Below are 27169 nucleotides of genomic sequence, written 5' to 3' on the forward strand. Positions count from 1 at the left end.
TCCATTGACAACATAAATCTTATCACCTTTGTTAAATGGAATAGTGGACTCCAAAATCGCTAGGTTGCTCGTTATATGATGAATGAGTGACCCTTGAACCTATAGTCCAAAATTTTATAGAGCCGGAGTATGAAGAACTTGGATGAGTAATGGTCGATCAACAAAGTAAATCTAAGATTTGTACTTTCATGTATGTTTTCCTGTTCTAAAAGATCAGTTTCTCCACTATGTAAAACTTTAACATTGGCTAATTTTGAACACTCTCCCGAATGCTATTTGGTGCAGAATGTTTGTTTGCTTCTGAAATGTGATTGCAGAAGCTTATTCTTCAAACTGTAGGTAATGTATTGGCAAGATTTCTTTACCTTTCATCTCTTCTTTTAGGGTAGAAAATAACAGAATATATGAATTTTTACTGCCCAAGTTAATCAGACTGAATCAGAATTCATTTTGCGAGACAAGTCAAGAGTTTTGTAACACGAACTTTTCTGAATAGAAGCAAATCGACACTGGCTGATGAACTATAAGGCAAGTTCACCAGATTACAAATGACTCCTGTCCTGGTTCAAACTAATTCAGGAAACACACATCTCATACAATTCCATAATTCTTTTCAACCATTAAAACTGGTCATAATTCTTTTAAAATGCAGTAAGCAAACATCAGAAGTAGCATCTCCAGATCATAGCAAGTTCTAGGCATTTTAATAGATTTGGGAAGTAGCATCTCCAGATCATAGCAAGTTCTAGGCATTTTAATAGATTTGGGCTAATCCGACTACATTCCTACATCTTATGACCAGTTTACAATCAGTTCACGATTGATAAGTAGACAAAAATTCTAGTCTAGTAACAACAAAGATGTTTTCAAACTACTTAGTCATGAACAAAAACTGAAGATTTAGCTTGTCAGATCATTAAGTTCATCTCCACGCGCATGAAACAACCAGCGTCATATTCTTCCATCCAAGATAAAGTACACCATCTCGCTTTTCAAGCCAGTAGTGTTCCGAGTAGTTCTATAACAGAATCTTGATGGTTGCATTGACCATAGGACTAAGAGGGCATGGTCTGAACCCTGCCATCATAAACCGAGACCTCCATTTCCCATAGAGCTCAGGTCTCTCCACTCTTTCCACCCCCTCACAAGCAATTATGTTAACTATGTCCCTTGAAATGCAATGTTGCTCTACATTGATTCTCTCTTTGCTGTCTCTCGCAACAGTGACATCTACTGACTCAAACATGGCGGTATAGTAGTCCAGGGTCTCAAGAAATCTAGGAAAAAATGTTGCTGTGTTTGTGCTGGATTCTTGTTTGACAAGTGTAACTATCTTCGGAGAGAAGCCCTTAACCATCCTTATAAGCCTGTCCCGGTGATTCCTTGTGTTCACACTCTCATCTGGCATGTGATGCAGCTGAAAAGGAAAGTTCACTGCCACTGCCTCCTCGGGTCGAATGCTGATAAGCTCAGGTTCCACATCATAGCCTGAAATAGCAGCCCCATGGAATTCAAAGGGCACTTTGCAAGATTCAACAAGTCGTGACAACCTCTGACCCACTAAATATAAACCACCACCTCGTGCATAAGCAGAATTTGAGTCATCAACTCCGGTAATTCTAACGCATGGCGGACCACCAGGTCGTGCTGCAAGAGCTTGAATGAGTGTTACCCACTGTCTTCCCTGGGCAATCTGGAAATCAATAATGTGAATCATGTCTTCATCCTTTACAGCCTCAGCAATTGCCCCATTCGCAGACAGGTAACCAAATTTGAAGTACGGACAGACCTCGCAAAGAAGGTGCATGTAAGAGAGAAGATCCGAACTAGTGGGTTCTTTACACTTCAAAGATTTGTAAATGGAACTCCCTGAGGAAGCCAATCTAGCAATAAGGCCTTCAAGCAAGTATGCTCCCAATCATTGCATCGGTTCCCGGAAACTGAAACCATATGTTTTAGCTCTGAAATTAGTCATTCAACAGCAATCAGATCATTCTCTGCAACAGCTCTAGCACAGGCTATCAGAAGTTGTTTCAGGTCTCCTCTGGGAATTCCCATTGCCTGTTTCCACTTCTCGGGCTCCAGCAATAGGTGGCCTAGGTAGGTGTCCTCAAAGATCTCAGTCATATCTGAATCAGGCCCCAGCATAGCAGCCTCTATCGCCTTCAACCTGTTTCTAAGATCCTTTGGGTCTTCAGTAATACAAGAAACACTAATTGGAGATCCATAGATATTATCAGACTGAGAATCTTGCTGTGAAAACGGGCTTCCACTATTAGGTGTGCAATCAAAAAATGGAGAATGGTGTCTAGTGTAATTAGTGTTTGATAACGAGGACTCCAGAGTACAGAACTGAACATGATTGATCTATGATTGAGTGGTTTTTGGCTGAGATCTATCTTCAGAAGTGAAGGAATGCACGGATTGGTGATCTTGAGGCCTAAATTGAGAATCATCGTATCCGGAAGGCATGGAGTTTTGATGCAGTGATTTTTGGTGTTTGTCAAAGCCAGCACACTTTGCAGATGCTTGCATCTTGAAGTATAACCACTATGTAGCTTGTAAAAATCTAGCAAATCGGAATTAGACTAACTGAAAGATCATCCAAGTGAACACTCCTTTGCATTTGCTCCATTACTTACATCATAACGAGAATTTATCTGAAAAAAGATATATTCATAGGGATGAGCATCAACTTATTCTTTCTGTTATTCTAATAACTGAAGCAGGCACACAACTAAAAGATGTTTTAATGCGATAAATTCAATAGTCAGGAGAAATGTAGGATAAAGACACAAAATAACCAGTAAAATCATCACAACTTCCCTCGAATGAATTAGTACCACATATACAAGATGTTCACATAAAAGAGGAGAGGATTACAAGGAGGATGTGAGAAGAATCAATTAGGTGAAATCAATAAAAATGATCAACAAGCATCCAACAACTTTTGAATTGCATCATTTTGCTTAATTTTTATAGTTTGATAAATGAGTTCCAAAAATACATCCTTTTTGGTCGTCCTAACATTTTGTGACACTTTACAATTATCATATTTGATTAGCAATAAGTAAACTTTGTACCAAAAGCAAGTGATTGAACTTACTAGAGAAAAGAACTAGTGTAAAGAACAGTAGTTGTGTCTTAGACTTCTAGTCCAGGATCCATAGTAAGTTTCAACTAAAATACACAGAAATTAGTAATCGTTTCACTTAGATGATTGATCCTACCCGAGGATAAGGTGCATAAAAGCTAAAGGAAGAAAGATTTGCGTATTCACCATGAAAACCAGCAACTCCCTTGTACTACTATCCACCAAGACAGACATAATCAGAAAATGACAAAACAAAGTGGTAGAAAATGAAAGAAACACAAAGGAGGAAGCAAAAGACAATTAAAAAAAAACAATTGTTCATAGATCTCAAACGCATAATTCCACCCACATATTGGCATGTACAAAACCATGATGAGAAAGAAAGAAAGAAATTCAAAACCAAATTAGTATTTCTTAAAATAAAAGCTTTCCTAGCATCAAAAGAGACCTCGAGGCAAAGGGAAAGCGATAGGGAAAAAAGATCCCTGCATTATTTAGAGGCAGCGCAGCTCCGCCCATGAGAGATTTCCAAATCAATGCCAAAAAGCAGTAGAAATCTCATGTAAAGCCCAACTCACCTTAGCCAACCCCCTTCCAAAAATCCCGACATACAAGAACCAAAAAATCGTTTTTCTTAGGAATAAAGGGGGGAAAAAAGGCTAGAAATCACATAAAGTTCGAAATTTGGTCAACAAGTAAAAGAGATAAAATAGAATTATTAAAATTAACCGGATCAAATTACTAAATCAAATCATATTAGTATTCGGATTATTCTAATAATTCTGTTAGAATTATTAGAATAATTCTCAGAATTATTCTTAAAATAATTCTGTTATTTATTAATTGATCAATTGGCCAAGTACTTTTTGAAGATTATATATTGTATTGTCCTTAGGGAAAATATCAATGAACAATAGATTTTATCTCATATTATTTCTTCCTCTCTCTCTATTCTTCTTCCAACATGGTATCAGAGCCAACACTCTTCTCTTCACAGCTCTCACCAATAAAGGGCGAAGCGAGTTTTAATCTCTCGTGATTTTTTTTTCTTGATTTTAATTCCCTCCTCTCTCGTTTTTAATTTCTCCTTCTAATTTCTCCTCACGATCTAAGCGCTTTAAATTAATCTTTTTCTTTTCTCTTATGTACTTTTACCTTCTCAATTAACCTTTTTTTTTTTTTTCTCTCACATACTTTTCTGTTCTCTCGCTCTTCTTCTACGCCAATAGCAGCGAGAACCTTTCTTCTGCCGTTGCCCACCAAGGGAAACGACCCGCTACAGTTCCTTCCGTCCGCCGCACTTATGCCTCCGGCCAGCAAGCCACCGACAGGAGAAGTTCCGGTCTTCTGTCGCCAACCCCTTTGCTTCTCTTTCCTCTTCCTTAATCTTTTTTTTTTTTCTATCTCTGTGGTTTTTCTCCACTGCCATCGGATAAGTTATTTTTTTACTTTAGATGTCAAATACTCGACGACATCAAAGAGGTCAAAAGCAAAGTTCAAACCGATGTCAGATTTGTCACATCGTTGGTCATATTGGAAATATATGCACTAAAGGACTTGATTAGTCTCGGGTAAAATGTCAAATTTGTTTTGGAATTGGACATTTTGGTATTCAATGTCCTAGTCCATTTGACTCAAATTTCATTGGTGGTCCTACAGCTTCAAGACAACCATCTATTTCACAAGTATATCCTAAAGTTCTTTCGTCTGTGCCTACTTATGGTAAAACCCCAGAGTTTTCATCTACCGATTGGTATATTGACACTGGAGCAACTCATCATATCACATCAGATTATAATATCCTTACAGACGTAATGCCATATTATGGCTCAGATACGGTTCAAGTAGGCGATGATTCAGGTTTGCAAATTGCTAATCTTGGAAACACATATGTCCATTTATCTAATCGAACTTTTCACATGCGCAATGTCTTTCATGTTCCATCTATCACTAAAAATTTACTTTCTACACGTCAATTTTGTCTTGATAATAATGTCATTTTTGAGTTTCATCATAATCATTATCTTATAAAGGATAGAGGAACTAATGCTATTGTGTTTTATGGGAAAATAAAAAATGGTCTCTACTGTTGGTGCGGGAAGCATCCGACAATCGAACCTTAGTTTTGATAATGGCAAAGGGATTCAAAGTTAAGCTTAATTGTTATCTAATGTGTATGATTGAGTGTTTCAGGAAAGTCCTAGCTGTGGTTAGACAAGTGGAAAACCCTAGGGGGTGGTAACCCTAGGTCATAGGGGGTGGTAACCTTATGCGGGAAGTCTTGGCAGGTCGGAGCTTCGGGCAAAAATCCTAGGGGGCGGTAACCCTAGGTTAAAATCCTGGTGTCGCGAACCGGGTAGAAGTCTGGATGGGTCGAGGATCGGACATCCAACATGAAGACCAGAAGCTTAGGACGCTGAGCAAAAGTCCAGTCGGTCTAGAGGACCGAACTGGCAAAAGGTAAATCTCCTGAGTGGAGTAGGTGAGGACGCGTTCCCCGTAGAGGGAACAGTAGGCGTCGGGTCGACCTAGGGTTTCCGGTAGGAAATCTGAAATATCTTATTTACCTTGACTATTATGTGCTAACTTTGCTTTGCAGGGTATGTGTTTGGGACTAACACATTTTGCAGGAGCAAAGGAGCATATTATACCTCGGATGAACAGTGTCCGAGGCGCCTCCATGGAGCTTGGAGGCACCTCGGGTGCAAAGCTGGAGCTGGCTATGAAGTAGTGTTGGAGGCGCCTTGGATGAAGATGGAGGTGCCTTGGACCTGAGGTTGGAGGCGTCTTGGCGTGGCTTGGAGGCGCCTTCAACCAGATAAGTTGCGACCAGTTCTGTGCCGATCCACGTGGGCGATTTGGGAGGCCTGGAGGCGCCTTCGACAGGCTTAGAGGCGCCTCCAGCAGTGTATAAAAGAATCTCTCGAGGCAGCACTCAAGGCATTCAATTCCAAGCGACCTTTCTACATCCTGCTGCATAAGAGACGCCTTGAAGTGTTGTTGCAAGTCTCCGACGACCCAAAGCTCCAAGATTCAGATTATTGTCGTTTGTATAAATTTTTATTATTACACTTATTGTAATACATATTTGTAAACATTTTGCGCGATATAGTTGTTGTCCACAGTAAGCGATCAACGATCGCGGGCCTTGGAGTAGGAGTCGCCCTAGGCTCCGAACCAAGTAACTCCTAGTGTCTTCTGTGTTTGTGCTTATTTCTTTTAATCTTTCCGCTGCTTTATTCTGAACAAGTTCTACGAATCCGAAACGAGTGAAAGCCACGAGCGCTATTCACCCCCCTCTAGCGCTTCTCGATCCAACAATTGGTATCAGAGCGGGGTTGCACTGAATTGGTACAACTACCGTTCGAGCATTTTTTCCTTCGTCACTTTCTCGTTCATATAGGGTAAAAATAAAACCTTACGCCTTTCGTTTTTTCCCTCCAAAACCGTTTTCAAAAAACTCATTCTCATCTTTTCACCATTGGTCGACATTAGCAAAATATCGCATTTTCAAAAATTTGAAATAATATTTTTTAAATATTATTTTAATAATATTTTATTATTTTATTATTTTTTCTCAAAATTCATGAATTTCCATTTCTATTTTTTTCCCGCACTACTAATCCAGGATTAAGTTCTGGGACATTCTTTTCCATTGTTTTTATTTGTGTGAGAGATTCTGCTTTCATGGCTCTCCAAGAAGGCTTAAGTACAACCCGACCCCCGCTTTTCACCAGAGACGACTTTGGCTATTGGAAGAACCGGATGGAATACCACCTCAAGACGCAAGTTGAGATGTGGATTATTATCCAGACCGGTCTCGAACTTCCACGTGATGGCGCGGGAGAACTAGTCTCATGCATCAACTGGGACGCTAGTATAAAGAAGAAGGTTGAAGCCAATGCCAAAGCAACCTACCTGCTACAGTGCGGACTTACAAAAGAAGAACTCAACAGAGTTGGACCCTTCTCAAGCGCCAAAGAGCTATGGGAGAAGCTGATCGACCTGCACGAGGGCACTTCCGACGCTAAAGTAAGTAAACGCGATTTAATTTTGAATAAATTGTATAATATTAAATTGTAGGAAGGTGAGACGGCTACCCAACTCCACGCCCGGATACAAGACCTAGTCAACGGGCTTCATGCGATCGGCCAAAGGGCGGAGAACAAGGACGTTATAAGGTATGCACTCAACGCTTTTCCAGGGAATACCTTGTGGGCATCCATGGTAGATGCGTACAAGGTATCCAAGGATCTCTCGTCAATAAAATTAGATCAACTTTTTTCTGAATTGGAATTGCATGAGCAGACTAATGCACGCCCGGTCGAGAAGGGTATTGCCTTAATTGTAGGTAGAAGTAGAACCCGGGAAGCTAAAGTAAATCGCAAAACCAACCCCGAGTCCAAAGACAAATCAGACGCAGAAGACGATGACAAGGCTATTTACCAACTGGTAAAGCTCGTACGGAAGATATGCAAGCTTAAAAAGGCGACTCAAATCAAGACGAAGGACAAAACTGGAGTCACCTGCTACGGCTGTAACCAGAAGGGGCACTACAAGCCAGATTGTCCAAACAAGAAGAAAAGAAGGAAGGTGTTGAAGGCGACTTGGTCCGAGTCATCAGATGAATCCGAGACTGATAAAGAAGAACCGACAAGCTTCTTCGCGTTACCAGTGCAAGCAAACATTGTCGAAACTGAATCAGAAACTGAGAGCGAGTCAGAAACCGAGTCCGAGCGAAGCCACGGATCCGTATCCGTTTCCGAAGGACCGAACTGTTAAATATCAACTCCAACCCAAATAAAGGATAAAACTTATCCAATAAAAGATAAGAGTTATATATAAGATTTGCTATTTAATTATTTATTTTTCTAATAGATAAAGATGACGACTTGGTAAAAGATAAAATTAAATGTGTGGTCAAAAGTGTTTTCCTCATTTCATGGATAAGAATTAGAATTTCAATGGCTAGGATTTAATTTAATTGAACGGTCCAGATTGTATGAAGAGTACTATAAATACTCTACCTTGTATTTAGTTTCATTCATCAATCAAGTATCAATTTGTGAGTCAAAATTTTTTTTCTTCTTTGTCTTAGAATTGTGAGTGATCCACAAAAAGGTGTTGTAGTGTTGCTATTGTTAGTGTAAGACAAGTAATTTATTTACTTGTTTGTTGGTCCAATTTTCAACAATTGGTATCAGAGCCAGGTTAATCAGGGATTATTCTTGGTGGAGCTATCTTAGATTGTGAGGAGTTTTATGCTTTACAAGTTTTTTTTAATCAAACTTGTTTGGTATAATCAAAGCTTTTCGACGTGATGGGGGACCTTCAAGTAGTAGGAGGTATCAAGAAGCTCAACAACAAAAACTACAACACGTGGGCAACATGCATGGAGTCTTACCTACAAGGTCAAGATCTTTGGGAGGTGGTTGGTGGTAGTGAAGCTACGCAGCCGGCAGAAGACGCCAATGGCATTTTGCAAAAATGGAAGATTAAGGCAGGTAAAGCAATGTTTGCCTTAAAGATCACAATTGAAGAAGAAATGTTAGAGCACATCCGAGATGCCAAAACACCAAAGGAAGTGTGGGATATCTTTGCTACACTTTTTTCAAAGAAGAATGATACAAGATTGCAACTTCTGGAGAACGAGCTATTGTCAATAGCGCAATGTGACAAGACGATTGCCCAATACTTCCACAAGGTGAAGTTGATATGTTGTGAAATTTCAGAGCTAGATCCATCAGCTCCTATTGGGGAAGCAAGGATAAAAAGAATAATTATTCATGGTTTGAGGCCAGAATATCGAGGATTTATTGCTGCTATACAAGGATGGCCAACACAGCCATCACTTCTTGAATTTGAAAATTTACTTGCAGGTCAAGAAGCTATGGCTAAGCAAATGGGAGGACTCTCACTAAAAGATGAAGAAGAAGCGCTCTACACCAACAAAAATAAAGGCAACTTCAAACGACACACTGGTAGATCTAAAAAGGATGGCGACAAAGGAAAAATCTATCATGGGAATGGAGGCTCTCGTCCAGGGGGAGCCTCGAAGAATTATGGTGATCGTAATTAATTTTCTGGCGAGTGCTACAATTGTGGGAAGGTGGGCCACATGGCAAAAGATTGTTGGTCCAAGAAAAGGTTTGTTCAAAGCAACACGACTACTTCCAATTCTAAAGAGAATAGCGAAGATGATTGGGATGCTGAAGCTTTGATGGCTACGGAGGAAAAAGACTTGGCCCTCACAACAACGCCAGAACAGATTGACTACAAAAATGATTGGATCGTGGATTCAGGCTGCTCAAATCATATGATGGGTGATAAAGAAAAATTACAAAACTTATCTCAATACAAAGGAGCTCGTATGGTGGTTACAGCCGACAACTCAAGGTTACCAATAACACATGTTGGTAAGACGGTAATTACGCCTCGATATAATTCTAACCAAGTGCCTCTTCAAGATGTCTATCATGTCCCAGGAATGAAGAAGAATTTACTGTCTGTGGCCCAATTAACATCTTCAGGTCATTATGTTCTATTTGGTCCTGAAAATGTAAAGTTATATCGAAACCTCAAAATTTCAGAAACACCAACAATGGAGGGTCAACGATTAGAGTCGCTCTACGTGATGTCAGTAGAGTCTGCATATATAGACAAGACAAGAAAAAGTGAGACAGCAGTTATATGACACATGCGGCTAGGTCATGTTAACTATTCCAAATTAAACATGATGATGAAGAAGTCAATGCTCAAGGGACTTCCTCAACTAGACATACGAACAGACACAATATGTGCAGGATGTCAGTATGGTAAAGCACACCAATTACCATATCAGGAGTCAAACTTCAAAGCAAAGGAACCATTGGAGTTAGTTCACTCTGATGTATTCGGGCCTATTAAGCAGTCGTCAATTGATGGTATGCGGTATATGGTGACATTCATTGATAATTTCTCAAGATATGTGTGGATTTTATTTATGAAAGAAAAATCTGATACCTTCTCAATGTTCAAAGAGTTCAAGCAGTCAGTCGAAGGAGAATTGGGAAAAAAGATATGTTGCTTACGCACAGACAATGGAGGAGAATATAGCTCAAGAGAGTTCTCTCAATACTTGAGAGAAAGTCAAGTATATCATCAATACACTTGTGCCAACACACCATAGCAGAATGGAGTAGCAGAATGTACCTGGACGTTTTTGGGCTGAAGCAATGAGGACTGCAACTTTTATCATCAATAAACTTCCTCAACCAAGGTTAGAATTTATTTCACCCTTTGAGAAGTTATGGAACAAAAAACCTACAGTTAGTTACTTTCGAGTATTTGGATGTGTATGTTATGTATTTGTTCCTGATCACTTACGAAGCAAGTTTGACAAGAAAGCTATTAGATGCATCTTTGTGGGATACGATAGCCAGAGAAAGGGGTGGAAATGCTGCGATCCAACAAGCGAAAGATGTTACACTTCACGAAATGTAGTGTTCGATGAAGCATCTTCTTGGTGGACCACAGAGAAGGAGGTCTTGCCAGAATCTAAAGACCTTGAAGATAAAGTACAACAAAAGATGAGGGAGCATATAGTTCAACTTCAATCAGGTTCAGATGAATCAGGAGGTCCAAATGATAATGATGCAGAGCAAAGAGTGGCTCAGAGTCCTTGGCAAACCGGCATATATCAACATCCAAATGAAGAAGAAAGGCCTAATGAAGTGGAAGAATTAACTCCACAATCTCAACTCCGAAGGTCAACAAGAACACGAAGGCCAAATCCAAAATATGCAAATGCAGCCATAGTTGAAGAAGCAGTAGAGCCTGAGACATTTGAAAAAGCATCACAAAGTTCTGAGTGGATGACAGCCATGAAACAAGAGATTGATGCACTGCAACAAAATCAGACTTCGGATCTCATACCAAAACCAAGAGATGTGAAACCCATTTCGCGCAAATGGGTTTACAAAATAAAGTGTCGTCCAGATGGATCAATTGAAAGGTATAAGGCATGATTGGTAGCTCGTGGCTTCTCTCAACAGTACGGACTAGACTATGATGAAACGTTTAGTCCGGTGGCGAAACTTACAACTGTACGAGTTCTACTTGCACTTGCAACCAACAAAGATTGGGATATGTGGCAAATGGATGTGAAAAATGCTTTTCTTCATGGAGAATTGGATCGAGAAATTCATATGATCCAACCAATAGGCTTTCAGAACCAACATTATCCTGAATATGTGTGTAAACTGCGGAAAGCACTCTATGGATTGAAACAAGCACCTAGGGCATGGTATGGTAAAATTGATGAATTTCTAACTCAGAGTGGTTATTTAGTAACATCTGCAGATTCTAGCCTATTTGTCAAATCAAATGAAGGAAAACTAGCTATCGTGCTTGTATATGTTGATGACTTAGTCATCACCGGTGATGATGGATCAGAAATTCTTCAGACAAAAGAGAATTTATCAGTCCGATTTCAAATGAAAGAACTTGGACAACTCAAGCATTTTCTTGGTTTAGAGATTGACCGCACACAAAAAGGAATATTCCTTTGTCAACAAAAGTACTCCAAAGACTTGTTGAAAAGGTTTGGAATGCTCGACTGCAAACCAATTTCAACACCTGTGGAATCAAATTTCAGAATGTGTGCACATGAAGGAAAGAGCTTAGAAGATACAACTATGTATCAAAAATTGGTAGGCAGTCTCATCTACTTAACCTTAACTCGACCTGATATTTCTTATGCAGTTAGTGTAATAAGTCGGTACATGCAAAATCCAATGAAGCCTCATTTGGAAGCAGTTCGACGAATACTAAGATATGTGAAGAGCACAATTGATTATGGTCTTGTGTATAAAAGAATTGGAGATTGTAAGTTAGTTGGTTACTGTGATGCTGACTATGCAGGAGATCATGACACCAGAAGGTCAACAACTGGTTACTTATTTAAGCTTGGTTCTGGAGCAATTTCTTGGTGCAGCAAGAGACAACCAACTATATCATTATCAAGCACTGAAGCTGAGTATCGAGCAGCAGCAATGACAGCTCAAGAAACCACATGGTTGATTCAACTATTAAATAACCTATATCAACCAGTTGATTATGTAGTTCCAATATATTGTGACAATCAATCGGCAATTCGTTTGGCGGAAAATCCGATCTTTCATGCAAGAACTAAACATGTTGAAGTGCACTATCATTTTATCAGAGAAAAAGTTCTCCAAGAAGAAATTGAGATGAGACAAATCAGTACAGATGATCAAGTTGCAGATTTGTTCACAAAAGGCTTGAGCGCCAGCAAATTCAAAAGGTTTCGTGATCAACTCGGCATAGTACAAAGGGTTGGTGTTGAGGGGGAGTGTTAAATATCAACTCCAACCCAAATAAAGGATAAAACTTATCCAATAAAAGATAAGAGTTATAGATAAGATTTGCTATTTAATTATTTATTTTTCTAATAGATAAAGATGACGACTTGGTAAAAGATAAAATTAAATGTGTGGTCAAGAGTGTTTTCCTCATTTCATGGATAAGAATTAGAATTTCAATGGCTAGGATTTAATTTAATTGAATGGTCCAGATTGTATGAAGAGTACTATAAATACTCTACCTTGTATTTAGTTTCATTCATCAATCAAGTATCAATTTGTGAGTCAAAGTTTTTTTTCTTCTTTGTCTTAGAATTGTGAGTGATCCACAAAAAGGTGTTGTAGTGTTGCTATTCTTAGTGTAAGACAAGTAATTTATTTACTTGTTTGTTGGTCCAATTTTCAACACGAACCCCACTGTAAGTGCGCTACTCGTCGAAACTCATTTAGATGATTTGCAAGAATTAGTACCTTACTTGTTAAAAAAGTTGGCTAAATCCAACGTTCGGGTCAAGTCACTCCAAAAGGAGGTAGCAACCCTTAAGGAAGCGACTGACTTGAGTTCTTTAACTGAGTCAGTTCAAATTGAAAACTCAACTCAAGTTGAGCAACTTGAAGAAGAAAATTCCAATTTGAAAACTCAAATTAAAGAACTCAAGGACACGTTGGAACGGTTCACCATGGTTCCAAGAATTTGGATCTGATTCTTGGAAATCAGCGAACCGTTTACAACAAGTCCAGACTTGGATTCAAAACCAAAAGTAAACATAAATCATATCTATCCTTAGTTAATAGAAATAATAGAAACATAATTTAAACATGGGTCCCCAGGTCAAACTTGGTTAATCAAGTTGGACTTGGACAATTTTGGATCCCCAAGGATCAAATCCATTACCTTGATAGACCATATCGAGGCTATGATCTAGGGGCAGCCAATAGAAAGACCATCTTTACCAATAGATAGAATTGATTGATGCTTGTTTATTTTTTTTTATGCATGGTTAGATTTAGGATAGTTTAAGGACGTAGGCATAATTTACACTTGTCCAGTTAAATCTAGGGGTTTCAAAAAGAAAATTAAATATAATTTCCTTGAGCGGTTCTGTCTAGGAAGTGGTGGATGATTCCATACCCAAGAAGGCCAAGTGTCTCGCCACGACCTGGGAACCAATCTTTGAAATACATATTTAATTTACTAATTGGAAAACCTAAGTTTAACTCAAATGTAAATTAATCCTTAGAACTAACCTAAATTAAAGATAACCATCTCACAAAATTACTTAAGATTACCTGATTGATAACGTAGAATCGGGTGAGATGGATCTAGGTTAAACTTAATCTAAAAATAATCAAATACATTCAATTTAAAATAAATTAATTCAATTCAAATCAACTTAATTAACTCTATAATCAGATGTATTAATGATTTAAACATCATTTTAAAAAATTTTTAAATTTTTTCAAAAAATTATTTTAAAAATTATTTTAAAATTTGTTTAAAAAATTATTTTAAAAATTGTTTAAAAATTATTTTAAAAATTGTTTAAAAATTATTTTAAAAAATATTTAAAAAATTATTTAAAAATTATTTAAAAATTATTTTAAAAAATTGTTTAAAAATTATTTTAAAATTTGTTTAAAAAATTATTTTAAAAATTGTTTAAAAAATCTTAAAAATTATTTAAAAATTCTTTAAAAATTATATGAAAAATATTTTAAAAATTCTTTAAAAATTATTTGAAAAATTCTTTAAAATTATTTGAAAAATCTTTTTAAAAATTATTTAAAAAATATTTGAAAAATCTTTTAAAATTTTTTTAAAATTATTTGAAAACTCTTTTAAAAATTCTTTAAAAAATTCTTTAAAAATTATTTGAAAACTCTTTTAAAAATTCTTTAAATATTATTTGAAAAATATTTTAAAAATTCTTTAAAAAATTATTTGAAAAATCTTTTAAAAATTCTTTAAAAATTATTTGAAAAATCTTTTAAAATTCTTTAAAAATTATTTAAAAATCTTTTAAAAAATTCTTTAAATTTTTTTTGAAAATTCTTTTAAAAATTCTTTTAAAATTATTTGAAAAATCTTTTAAAAATTCTTTAAAAATTATTTGAAAAAAATATTTTAAAATTATTTGAAAAAACATTTTAAAAATCTTTTAAAAATTACTTTGAAAATTATTTCAAAATCATTTTTGAAAATTATTTGAAAACACTTTGTAAATAATTATAAAATCATTTGAAAAATTATTTAATATATCTCTATATATATATATATATATATATATATATATATATACTTTCAAAAATCATTTGAAAAATCTTAAATAAATCTTAGATGAAAGTATTTTTCAAACTTAGATTTTAAAAGAAAAAAGTTATGTTTCCAAACTTATGGAAAAATTTTTTTTAGCTAAATGTTTACAAGAAAATTAATTCTAAAAAGCTAAGCATTTATCTCTATACTCAATTTCTCTCTTATTTATTTTGATATATGGCAAAGGGGGAGAGTATAAGGAAATTCAAAGAAAATTAAAGAAATTTTAAAATAACAAGAAAATTTTTATTAAGGGGGAGCTTTGTATGTGCTTATGTTTTATTTATACTTGTGCTTATTTATGTTTATCTTTATTGCATTTTTTACTTATCTTTGAATTTCGATTGCCATAATAAAAAAGGGGGAGATTGTTGGTGCGGGAAGCATCCGACGATCGAACCTTAGTTTTGATAATGGCAAAGGGATTCAAATTTAAGCTTAATTGTTATCTAATGTGTATGATTGAGTGTTTCAGGAAAGTCCTAGCTGCGGTTAGGCAAGTGGAAAACCCTAGGGGGTGGTAACCCTAGGTCATAGGGGGTGGTAACCTTATGCGGGAAGTCTTGGCGGGTCGGAGCTTCGGGCAAAAATCCTAGGGGGCGGTAACTTTAGGTTAAAATCCTGGTGTCGCGAACCGGGTAGAAGTCTGGATGGATCGAGGACCGGACATCCAGCATGAAGATCGGAAGCTTAGGACGCTGAGCAAAATTCCAGTCGGTCTAGCGGATCGAACTGGCAAAAGGTAAATCTCCTGAGTGAAGTAGGTGAGGACGCGTTCCCCGTAGAGGGAACAGTAGGCGTCGGGTCAACCTAGGGTTTCCGGTAGGAAATCCGAGGTTAGACCCGGACAGTCAGGAGACTGTCAAAATCTTATTTACCTTGACTATTATGTGCTAACTTTGTTTTGCAGGGTATGTTTTTGGGACTAACACATTTTGCAGGAGCAAAGGAGTGTATTATACCTCGGATGAACAGTGTCCGAGGCGCCTCCATGGAGCTTGGAGGTGCCTCGGGTGCAAAGCTGGAGCTGGCTATGAAGCAGTGCTGGAGGCGCCTTGGCGTGGCTTGGAGGCGCCTTCAACCAGATAAGTTACGACCAGTTCTGTGCTGATCCACGCGGGCGACTCGGGAGGCCTGGAGGTGCCTTGGACAGGCTTGGAGGCGCCTCCAGCAGTGTATAAAAGAAGCTCACGAGGCAGCACTCAAGGCATTATATTCCAAGCGACCTTTCTACATCCTGCTGCATAAGAGACGCCTTGAAGTTCTGTTGCAAGTCCCCGACCACCCGAAGCTCCAAGATTCTGATTATTGTCGTTGGTATAAATTTTTATTATTGCACTTATTGTAATACATATTTGTAAACATTTTGCGCGATATAGTTGTTGCCCACATTAAGCGATCAACGATCGCGGGCCTTGGAGTAGGAGTCGCCCTAGGCTCCGAACCAAGTAACTCCTAGTGTCTTCTGTGTTTGTGTTTATTTCTTTTAATCTTTTCGCTGCTTTATTCTGAACGAGTTCTACGAATCCGAAATGAGTGAAAGCCACGAGCACTATTCACCCCCCTCTAACACTTCTCGATCCAACATCTACTGTCTTCAAAGTTCTTCAATCAAAGCTTTTGTTGGTGAACGGACAAATAAACCAGCTTGGCATGCTCGACTTGGTCATCCTTCTCTTCGTATTGTTTAGTCAATCATCAATAGGTATGATTTACCTACTTCCATTACCTCCTCTCCATCTCATTTATGTAGGGCTTGCATGGTATCTAAAAGTCATAAACTACCTTTCTCTTCATATGATCATATTTCTAATTTTCCACTTGAAATAATCCATTCTGATGTTTGGGGCCCTGCACCTATTTTGTATAATCAAGGTTTCCAATATTATGTTACCTTCATTGATCATTTTAGTAAATATACTTGCCTCTATCCTATGAGAAAGAAATCTGATTTATTTGATATATTCTGTAATTTTCAAATTCAAGTTGAATGATATTTTAATCATAAAATACTCTCTTTTCATTCTGATTGGGGAGGCGAATATCAAGCTCTCCATCATCATTTTGTCTCTTGTGGAATTGTTCATCGAGTTTCTTGTCCTTACACTCCAGAACAAAATGGCTCTGCTGAGAGAAAGCATAGACATATAGTTGAAACTGCCTTAGCTCTTTTTCATCATGCATCGGTTTCACGCAAATTTTGGGATGAAGCTATTAGCACTATAGTATATCTCATAAATCGACTCCCTACTCCATTGCTCAATCATAAATGTCCTTTTGAAAAAACTTTATAATCAAACCTCTGATTATACTTTCCTTCGAATTTTTGGTTGCACATGTTATCCATGGTTACGCCCCTATTCTAAACACAAACTTGACTCTCGTTCATTACAATGTGTTTTTCTTGGTTATAGCAATTTGCACCATAGTTATCGTTGCTTGCATATACCAACAGGATGAATTTATATTTCACGACATGTTACTTTTGATGAGTCTCTATTCCCTTTTTGGTAGCTTCTTCAGTCTCTCCTCTAGATACAAGTGGCACCTTCTTAATGCCACCTAATATTATCAGAAGTAATGGCATCCTAGGTCCTGCTCCGGAGCTCTCTAATAACTCTCCTATACCATCAGAATCACCTCAGGTTGCTACTCCAATCTTAGAAGCCTTGCCGATCGAAGATAATATGCTCTCTAGTTCTGGATTCTCGGATAATGCAAGTGTAAAATACTGAGAAATGGCGAATAATGATAGGGGAATTTTTCAAAATTTCTAAGAATTTTTTAGGAATTTTTCGGAGCTCGTATGGACGAGTTTACGGGGATAAAAACGGGGTCCCGGGAAAGCCTATTTAGGCTACCCCATTTAAGCGAGGAAAAGTTGAATTTATTTATTTATTTATTTTCTTTTCCTTTTTTCTTTGTTTTCGCCGTTCTTTCTCTCTTTTCTTCCCCGCCGAACCCAAGCCCTAACTGTGACAGTTTCTTCCCTGCCTCACGATTAAAGCCGAGTCGATTCCTTTCCTTCTCCTCGTCCCTACTTCTGCATGGATCTTCCTCTGCCGATTCTCTTCTCCTCTACACGCCGCCGCACGGAGCAGCACCGACCCACCACAGATCGCCTCCCCTGTGTCAGCCACTAAGTGCCACTTGACCTCTCCTCTCCTGGTCACGGGCATTGGAGATCGCCGTGAATCTGTCATCCGAGCCTTCTTCTTGCAGACCCGTGCCCTAGATCGCCGGGAGCCGGGAGGGTGAGTCGAGCGTTCATCTTCCATTTGGTCGTGACCTGGTGTTGTATCCACCGTCGTCGCTGTCTCCGAGCCGTGCCAAATCACTGTTTGTTGCCCCGTGTTTCTGCCGAGCCTCCCACTTTGACCTAGTGCCCTCACCAGCCTTTGATTTACTTGCTACCATCATCAGAGAAGAGGAAGTAGGTAAAGACTCTTGTTCACTTCCACCAGAGATGTGGATTTAGGTAAATTAGTGCTAGACTCCTTAACTAGATGGATTTGGGATTGGTATGTGCTAACTGTTTCTGGTTCCGGCAGCGATACAACCAGCAGCTTCCTTTGATCCGGCATTAACAAGGGGGTTGTGAATTGAGGTAAGGAGTAGGTAATGGATCTTTGTGGTAGAACATAGTATAAATTGGATTACTAGATGGTTAGATTTATTAGGGTTTTACCCTAATTTAGCCTTAAGGATTTTATTTGGCTATGCATTTGAGTTGTAGCTAAATAAAATATATGTATATTGGTGACACATGACTTTGACGCGAGAAGAGCATCTCGACGTCGGATTTGGACTGGTTTAGACCTTTCTATTGGAGGAGAGTACTTTGACTTTATGTCATTTGATATGCATAGTAGTGTTTTTAACAAATAACAATGATTATGTTTCTTATCTGCTTCGGTTGGTCACTACCCGATCTGTTACATGCTTGTTTTGTTTATTTGTTATGCACTTCATGTTAGTACCTACCTAATTATACATGCCTATAGGGGTACTGACACAACCATGTTTTTATTATGTTCAGGACTTAGGTTTTGATACCTTATCTGACCTGTGTACCTTGACCATTGATTTGGTCAATTTGTTTTAGGGTACACATTATATATATGGATAGGTTCAGGATATTTTCTATGCTTAGTGTCATGAACCATCTCACATGATTGCATGCTGTGCGATAGTCAGCTCCATTATTGTTGAGCACATCGCCAGTTACATGGATCTGCACACACAACCACTCATGGGTTAGTGGTTTTTATCAGGCAGGGTGTTTTGTAGCAGGTGCTCTGTCGGTGCTCCGCTGGTCCACTCATGGGTAGCGTGACACAGCGTGATAGCACGCCAGGGATCCCTCCTCTGGACTGGCTCAGGGAGATGAGAGCATTGAGCTCCCCCACTTATGATTTGGGGTAGGAGGATAGGTGTACTCCGACGGCATCCCGTCCACTCGATAACTCATCAGGAGCAGTGATGGCAGAGTGCACAGTTGTCACAACCCCTACCCACTCGGTCTCACTATCGTGTGTGAGATGGCTGACTGGAGTCAGGGGTGACCAGGACATGCCATTGGCATCATACGCATTGATGCATATATTGCTTGTGTTTGCTGTATTTATTTGCTGCATATTGGATGGATGTATTTGTTTGACATGCATATAGGATTTCTGTACCTCTTGGATTGTTATACTTATACCCAGGTCCTGGTTAGTACAGTTCTCTCCTGTTTATTTCAGTTGCATTTATCATTCTTATATCAGGAGACTGTATGCATGATTAGTGCTAGTTGTTATTTTTTTTATTATGTATATCAGTTGTTACCCGCTGAGGAGTTGACTCACCTCGTGGTTATTATTATATTTCAGGTTGAGGCTGTCCGGAGGGTTCCAGTCGCTAGTCCCCTGCATGTCGTAAGGATGTGTTGTTTCGGACTTTTGGTTCTTATTTTCTTATTGCACTATCTGGACTTGTATTAGTTTACTTTATGGATGTTGTCGATGAGTTTATATGGATTTGTTTTACTACATGCCTGCCTAGATGGAAGAAGAGGTGAGTGGATTTTGTTTCGTCGTGTTTTTGAGCTTTATGGGTGTAGTTGAGTAGGGTTGTTTTTGAGTTTTCTTATCACTGGTTTAGTTTGTTTACTATTAAACTGCGTGGATGCTTGGTTGTTGCATTTTTATTATTGTTATTGTTCCGGCCGTGTTGGCCGAGGTATATGTGGTCTTGAGGGCAATGTATAAGTTTCAGATTATCACCCGTACAGGGGAGATGCTGTTGAAATTTTATTCGGCAGGGACTACCTAGGGCATGACAATTTATTTGCGCCTTTTTATTGTAACGACCCAACCCCTCGGCCCCTTGGCGGTCCCTTGGGCGACCTAATTGGCGGCCCAAATTGGCGACCCCTTATGTCGTCGACCGACACCCTCGGCCGTGCCGTTACTCACTAGGTCTTCCCACCCCTGGCCAGTGGATTTTTCCCTTCCCCAGGATTCGAACTCTAGAAGGCTCACCGATCGAAGATAATATGCTCTCTGGTTCTGGATCCTCGGATAATGCAAGTCCGTCATCTACATCACCATGTCAGCCTACTTCCTCGTCGTCATCAACAAGTGATTCAGATGATAATGCTCCTCGTCGCATGCTTCCCGTTAGTGACATTTATGAGCATTGCCCACCAAATGCAACTCGATATCCCCTTCCACGAGCTCTAGTGGTCTCTTCAAAATCTATTGAACTAACTTGTTTTACACAAGCAAACAAGGATCCAAACTGGTGTAGTGCAATGACTATAGAGTTTGATGCACTTCTTCGCAATGGTACATGGAATCTAGTTCCGCGCACTCCCTTAATGAATGTTGTGGGCTCTAAATGGGTATTCCGTCTTAAGCATCGAGCTAATGGTTCTCTTGAACGGCACAAAGCTTGACTTGTAGCTAAAGGATTTTGTCAACAACCAGGTATTGACTTTAATGACACTTTTAGCCCGGTCATCAAAATTACATTTGTCAGACTATTATTATCAATAGTTGTTAGTTCTAATTGGCTTGTACGACAATTGGACATTTCAAATGCATTTCTTCATGGTCATTTTGAGCAAACTGTATTTATGGAGCAACCACCTGGGTTTATTCATCCACAATTTCCATCTCATGTTTGTCATCTTAAGAAATTTTTATATGGTCTTCGACAAGCTCCTCGTGCATGGTTTCATCGACTATCTAATTGGTTACAAGCTCAAGGGTTTTCTGGATCAAAGACTGACTCATCTCTATTTCACAAATATAATGATGGATATATGATATTTTTTCTTATTTATGTGGACGATATTCTAATAACTGGCAATGATCACAAGGGTATCACAACTTTATTAAGTCTTCTCAATTAAGAATTTCCTACTCGAGATTTGGATATTGCTCGTTTTTTTCCTAGGTATTGAGCTTATTCTACATGAGGATGACTATCTTCTCTCTCAGAGCAAATACATTACTGGACTTCTTCAAAGAGCCAAAATGGATGGAGCACGTCTGGTCTCTACACCAATTGCTATAAACAACTCTTCAACTTCATCCTTTCCTGCTTTATCTGATCCACAGATTTATCGAAGTATTGTTGGGGCCTTACAATATGTCACTATCACACCTCCTGATATTACTTTTGCGGTAAATCGTGCTTGTCAATTCATGTATGCTCCAACTGAACAAAATTGGGATAATGTAAAAAGAATTCTTCGCTATTTCAAAGGTACTATTCTACATGGTTTTCTTTTATATCGCCAATCGTCTCGAGATTTACATGCATATAGTGATGCGGATTGGGCAAGTTCTCCTGAAGATAGATGCTATACTAGTGGATATGCAATATTTCTTGGACGAAATATTATCTCATGGAATTTGAAAAAGCAACTTACAGTATCTCGTTCAAGCACTAAGGCAGAATATAAAGCTATAGCAAATACAACGTCAGAAATTATTTGATTTCAATCACTTCTCTCTGAACTTCATCTTGCATCAAATATTGCACCAAAAATTTGGTGCGACAATATTGGAGCAACATATCTCACAGTAAATCCAATCTTTCATACTCGTACAAAACATGTGGAAATTGATTTTCATTTTGTCCGTGAACGTGTGGCAACTCAGCAGTTATCCGTATCTTATATTTCTACTGAAAATCAAATCGCTGATATCTTAACTAAGCCACTATCCAGACAACGTTTCAACAAGTTAGCAAGCAAACTCAACGTCAGAGATCTCCCGTTGAGTTTGTCGGGGGGGGGGGGGGGGTAAAAGAGATAAAATAGAATTATTAAAATTGACCGGATCAAATTATCAAATTAAATTATATTAGTATTCGGATTATTCTAATAATTCTGTTATAATTATTAGAATAATTATATGAATTCTTCTTAAAATAATTCTGTTATTTATTAATAGGTCAATTGATCAAATATTTTTTTGAATATTATATATTATATTATCCTTAGAACAAATATCAATAAACAATAAATTTTATCTCATATTATTTCTTTCTCTCTCTATTCTTCTTCTAACAACAAGAACATCCCACGTCTCTGAAATACTCGAAGAATCCTCTGCCAATTAAGCATATAAAGTAGCTTAGGGGTCAACATACCTGGATAGGATTTGAGATTCCAGTTGAATACATTCAAGAAAGAATTCAAAGAAAAAGTAGAAGTAGTAGCAGGAGACAGAAGAACGAAGAAGGGATGCCTTGCTCCAATTTTCCACCTTTGCATCAGAAAAAAAAAGTTGATGAAGGGATGTGAATTAATTATATAAAGAAAACAAATAAATAAGATAATGAAAATGAGCACTCTGGGCAATTTGCTCCAACCCAATTTGTCAGCATAATTATTAAAAATTGTTCATAAGATATTAAAAAGAGAAATTTAATAAATAAGAAATGGATTGGCCTACCCAATCCCGTGCCCCATCTCCTTTAGTGTGAGTGAGAAGGAAGTTCACCGCTTTCTTCCTCCTTCAACAACGCTATTTCTGATTTTTACTTTCTGGTCAAGTTTGGAATTTTATTTTCATTGTAAATTGTACTTTCTGGAATAATGTAAACTTAAATTTGTGGTGCAAAAACGACTGCGTAGTTTGAGATAAGGTTGGATTATGCTGAATTAAATTTGATGAAATATTTTTGATCCAATATAACAGAAAATAATGAGGGAAGAAAATCACATGCGCAATTTTGTTATTAGAGCAATTATTTAAATTAAACTCTTAATAGTTTTTGGGATGTACAAATCGAATCTTCCTTTTTTTTTCTTTAGAAATTCTCATATTAAATCTCACTTTCTCCGAAGAAAGGATTAGATATAATACATATGATTTAGAATATGTTTTGGTAAAAAAATTGAAAACAGCTTAACTGTTAGTTAATTATCTTAAAGCTCCTATACATTTCAGTAACCTGTTAGGCATGGCAAGTTGAATATGTTTTGGTAAAAAAATTGAAAACAGCTTAACTTAAAGCTCCTATACATTTCAGTAACCTGTTAGGCATGGCAAGTTGTAAAAAATAACTTGACTATTGGTGCCCTTCACCACTAATATTCATAAACAATATCACTCACAGTATATATTAACATAATTGATATCTATATTTATTCTAATAAATTTTAAGGTCAATTTTAAATAGAGATAAAATATCTAATTGGGTATATGATATTTTTCATTCAAAGTGCTAGGGTAAATTATTTTCATGATTTACCTTTCTATATATTACCGTGGCCGATAATACAAGACCACTTAGGATAAACGATATCACTTTATACTCCAACGAACAACATCAATCTTAGGGCTAAAAGACTAATATGCAATGATAGATTGTATATAATAACTTATTAATAGATTTTTGGCAAAACTTTAAGCATTTAAATATCTAAGGATTTTTCTATGATTGTTTGAGTCATTAGTTAGCATATTCCACACAGTTTATTAGCATTATTTTGGCACAGTGGTCTTTTGTTCAAGCTATATTTAACAAAACAACTAAACATCTCAAAATTGATGAATGTTGATTAACTTTCAAGTTCATACATATTGTAATGGCTTTTTGTTACGTCATTGTGTGAGAATGATGCTAGAGTCAATTTACAGTTTTTTTTTTGTATTTTTAATCATGGAAAGAGATGATGAATGATGCTAGAGTCAATTTACAGTTTTTTTTTTTTGGTATTTTTAATCATGGAAAGAGATGTTTTTTGTATTTTAAATCATGGAAAGAGATGATGAAGAAGAAGAATTGACGATGAATACCCGAGTGAATTAAAGTTATTGTGAAAGAGAACTTATAAGGAATAAATTAGTTTAAGGAAGAAGAGAAAGAGTTGTAGGTGTTTAGGATGATGCCACAACGGTTGCTTGGAGGTCCGAGTTAGGGTTCTTGATAAAATTGGAGGGAATTTTTTTTTTTTTTTGGATGGATTTTACTCGGTTTCACTCGGCGTTTGCAATCTGAAACAACTCAGAGCATAGTTTGTAGAATCACGATCCTACGCAGAATCGATTTAGGGTCAGGATCAGATCGGTCAGGATCAGATCGTAGAATTGTACGATCCTATCAAAAACCCTTAAAATCTTATCATACACGATTAATAATTAGAAAAATACATAAAAAAACTCATTTACATATAAATAAATAACTAATTTTGTATATATATATGCAATCATTTATACTCAGCACCTCAAATTACATTACTATATATATCAATTTAAAATAACTTGTAATTCAACTATCATTTTCGCATAGTAATAATATTTATATTTTCATATAATAAAATGAAAGAATATAAAATTTCTATTAACACAATAATAATAACACATTAATGTCAAAAATATTTCCTTGGTTTATAAGATAATTCAATTTAAAGGCCAACAAAATACCTAACGTATATAACATAAGCTATTGAAACGCTAGAAATAATCTTCTAAAAACTGGTTGATGCCACACAATACTAACAATAGGCATCCAAAAACTCATTATTTTGGAGAAAAGAAATGACAGAATATTATTGATAAAAAACTAACTCAAAAATAATTAAACATATGTTTAAATAATTTAAAATCCTAATAAGATGAAAAGCAGATAATAAAAAAAAGATAAAATCTTCTAGACATCCGAAAAGGATTTAAATGATATTTTTTGGGTTTGAAATAGGGTGGTTAAGGATAAACTTTGAAATTTATTAAAAATATCTGAAAGAGCTTTGATTTGATATATTATAGGCCTTGTAGTTTAATTCGAGTCAAAAGTTATGACCTCTCAAAGCTTCCACCGATTCTGCTCCGATCCTACTCCGATTCTGCTCCAATCATGTTCCGATCCTACCGATCATGCTGCGATCCTACTGCAAAAAATGACTTTGCACGATCCTGGATCGATTTTGGATTTTTGGATCGTAAGATTGTACGATCCTACGATCCGAATCATGATTTTGCAAACTATGACTTAGAATAAGGCGATCGACTCCCAACCTAGGCAGTTAGCCGGATCAACATTCGGAGTTGATAGTCGGTGACTCGACCGTACTTGACAAACATCTGCTACCTCTCAACAAATAGAGCTGATTTGATATTGTAATTTTAATTTAATAATTTTTCTAATATATTTGAGAGATTGTCGAACACCAACTTTGTTATTGTTTTTATATTAAAAGGAGTCCCGCGGGTGAAAGTCTCGTTGGCATGGTTGAAATAGAAATGACTTGAAAATTAGCCTCGATCAATCCATTCAAAGTAAAATTAAAATTTGTGGAGATTTCAATGCAATCTTACTTGTTTTGAGAACTACAAGTTCTGGAGTGCCACTGCCCATTAAGAACTTGTCCGAAAACGGAGAAGACGAAAAGTTAAGAATATGACTAAAAGTTTGATACGGTAAAAATTTCATGTGATCCTACAACACAAAAATATCAGTGTCGGTTCGGAAAGAAGTTTCTAGTATTGACCTTTCGACGCTCAAGTCAGTATCTAGCGATGTAGAGAATAACAAGAATGCTGTAGCAAAAGAGCATGTAGAATGACAAAATTACGCATTCCTCTCCCTGTAGATGGGAACCCCTTTTATAGTTCCACAATAGCGTCTGTGCACATATCTCAAAGCGTACACACGTTTTACCAAGTGTCCTATAAAAAGACAAGTCAAAAAGTGTTCCTGATATCTTTCCTTAAGCAAGCATGCATATCTCTAATGTAACAGTATAGAAGCTTCTACCGTGTGATTTGACTGCGGAACATGTTCTGTTGTTAGTGGCACAAACCTCCAAAAGAGTATGAGGAGATATACGGATGAGTCCCAATGTAGGTCGGCCGGTGGCCGGTCGTTAGGGACATGCCCGCTCGGCTGTGCTGCACCGAGTACTCTCCCTTTTACTTAGCATTCTCATTGTCAGAGGGCTGCCTCTCATGCGAACGAGCATGCCTCCCGCTTGGCAGGGACGGTGGCCGGAGGATGTACTTCTTGTTTATTTCTGCACCTCAAGTTATCCGTTTGGCCTTGGTTGCCCACTCGGTCATGCCGTCTGCTCAGCCATAACTGACCCGCTCGGTTGATGTTGACTCCTTGCTTGACTTTAACTTCCACGTCAGCCGGTCTTCCTGCCTTGGTGGGGTCCTTCTTTATCACCGCATCACAAGTCTTCCCCTCAAGTTTAGTCGAAGGAGGCTGTAAGTCCGACTGACTGAACAAGTAATATGTTCTGGGGTTCTTCTTCCCGCTCAGATGCTCTGGGATTTATAGCCGTCACTTGGCTATCAAGATCAATGCGTAGGAGTTTAAAGTCGTTGTTCGGTTGCAATACTTGTTTCACAAGGGTTATAGATGTCGCTCAATTGTAATCTTTACTGCGTTCATGTTAGAATATATACTAAAATCCTAACTTTTTGTATAAATATTTATTCTGAAATGAGAATTACATTGGTCAAATGTCTGCATTTAATTAAATACAGTTGTCCATTTAATTTATATTGTAGATAATATAGTGTGTGGTGTCACACAGAAGATCATGTTATCAGTTCCTTATAGATTATAAATAAAAGCTCACAACCAAGATGGATTGGGGCATACCATTGAAATGGTTGTAGTGTAATTTGGTACTACTTTATCTTGACTATAAAATTACACTAGTACGCTATGTGTGTATAGAGCAGGACCATTTGAGGTTGTTCATTTTATACTGACTGCATAAAAGAACAGAACCTCTGTTATTATGGATGTGCGTACTCTTAATCCCGATATAATAACAAGCACATGTACTTAATATTTATTTCTTTAATTTATCAAAGGGTGAGATTTACTCGTTAAATCAATAAGCCCGATAAGTTGGGAAATAATATTATTCATATAGTGTGT

The 27169-nt window shown here is 37.4% G+C and overlaps 1 protein-coding gene across 1 annotated transcript; it reads right to left on the reverse strand.

The window, feature by feature from the left end:
* Positions 1-730: 730 nt before the first annotated feature.
* Positions 731-22826, reverse strand: LOC122032953 (scarecrow-like transcription factor PAT1). Its single transcript, XM_042592270.1, has 3 exons — positions 22726-22826; positions 22421-22536; positions 731-2660 (listed from the first exon to the last, which is right to left on the reverse strand). The coding sequence occupies exon 3, from the start codon at positions 1805-1807 to the stop codon at positions 1019-1021; it is 789 nt and encodes a 262-aa protein (XP_042448204.1). The 5' UTR covers positions 1808-2660; positions 22421-22536; positions 22726-22826; the 3' UTR covers positions 731-1018.
* Positions 22827-27169: the final 4343 nt, after the last annotated feature.

The sequence above is a fragment of the Zingiber officinale genome, chromosome 11A, assembly GCF_018446385.1.
Source record: "Zingiber officinale cultivar Zhangliang chromosome 11A, Zo_v1.1, whole genome shotgun sequence".
NCBI classification, from domain to species: domain Eukaryota; kingdom Viridiplantae; phylum Streptophyta; class Magnoliopsida; order Zingiberales; family Zingiberaceae; genus Zingiber; species Zingiber officinale.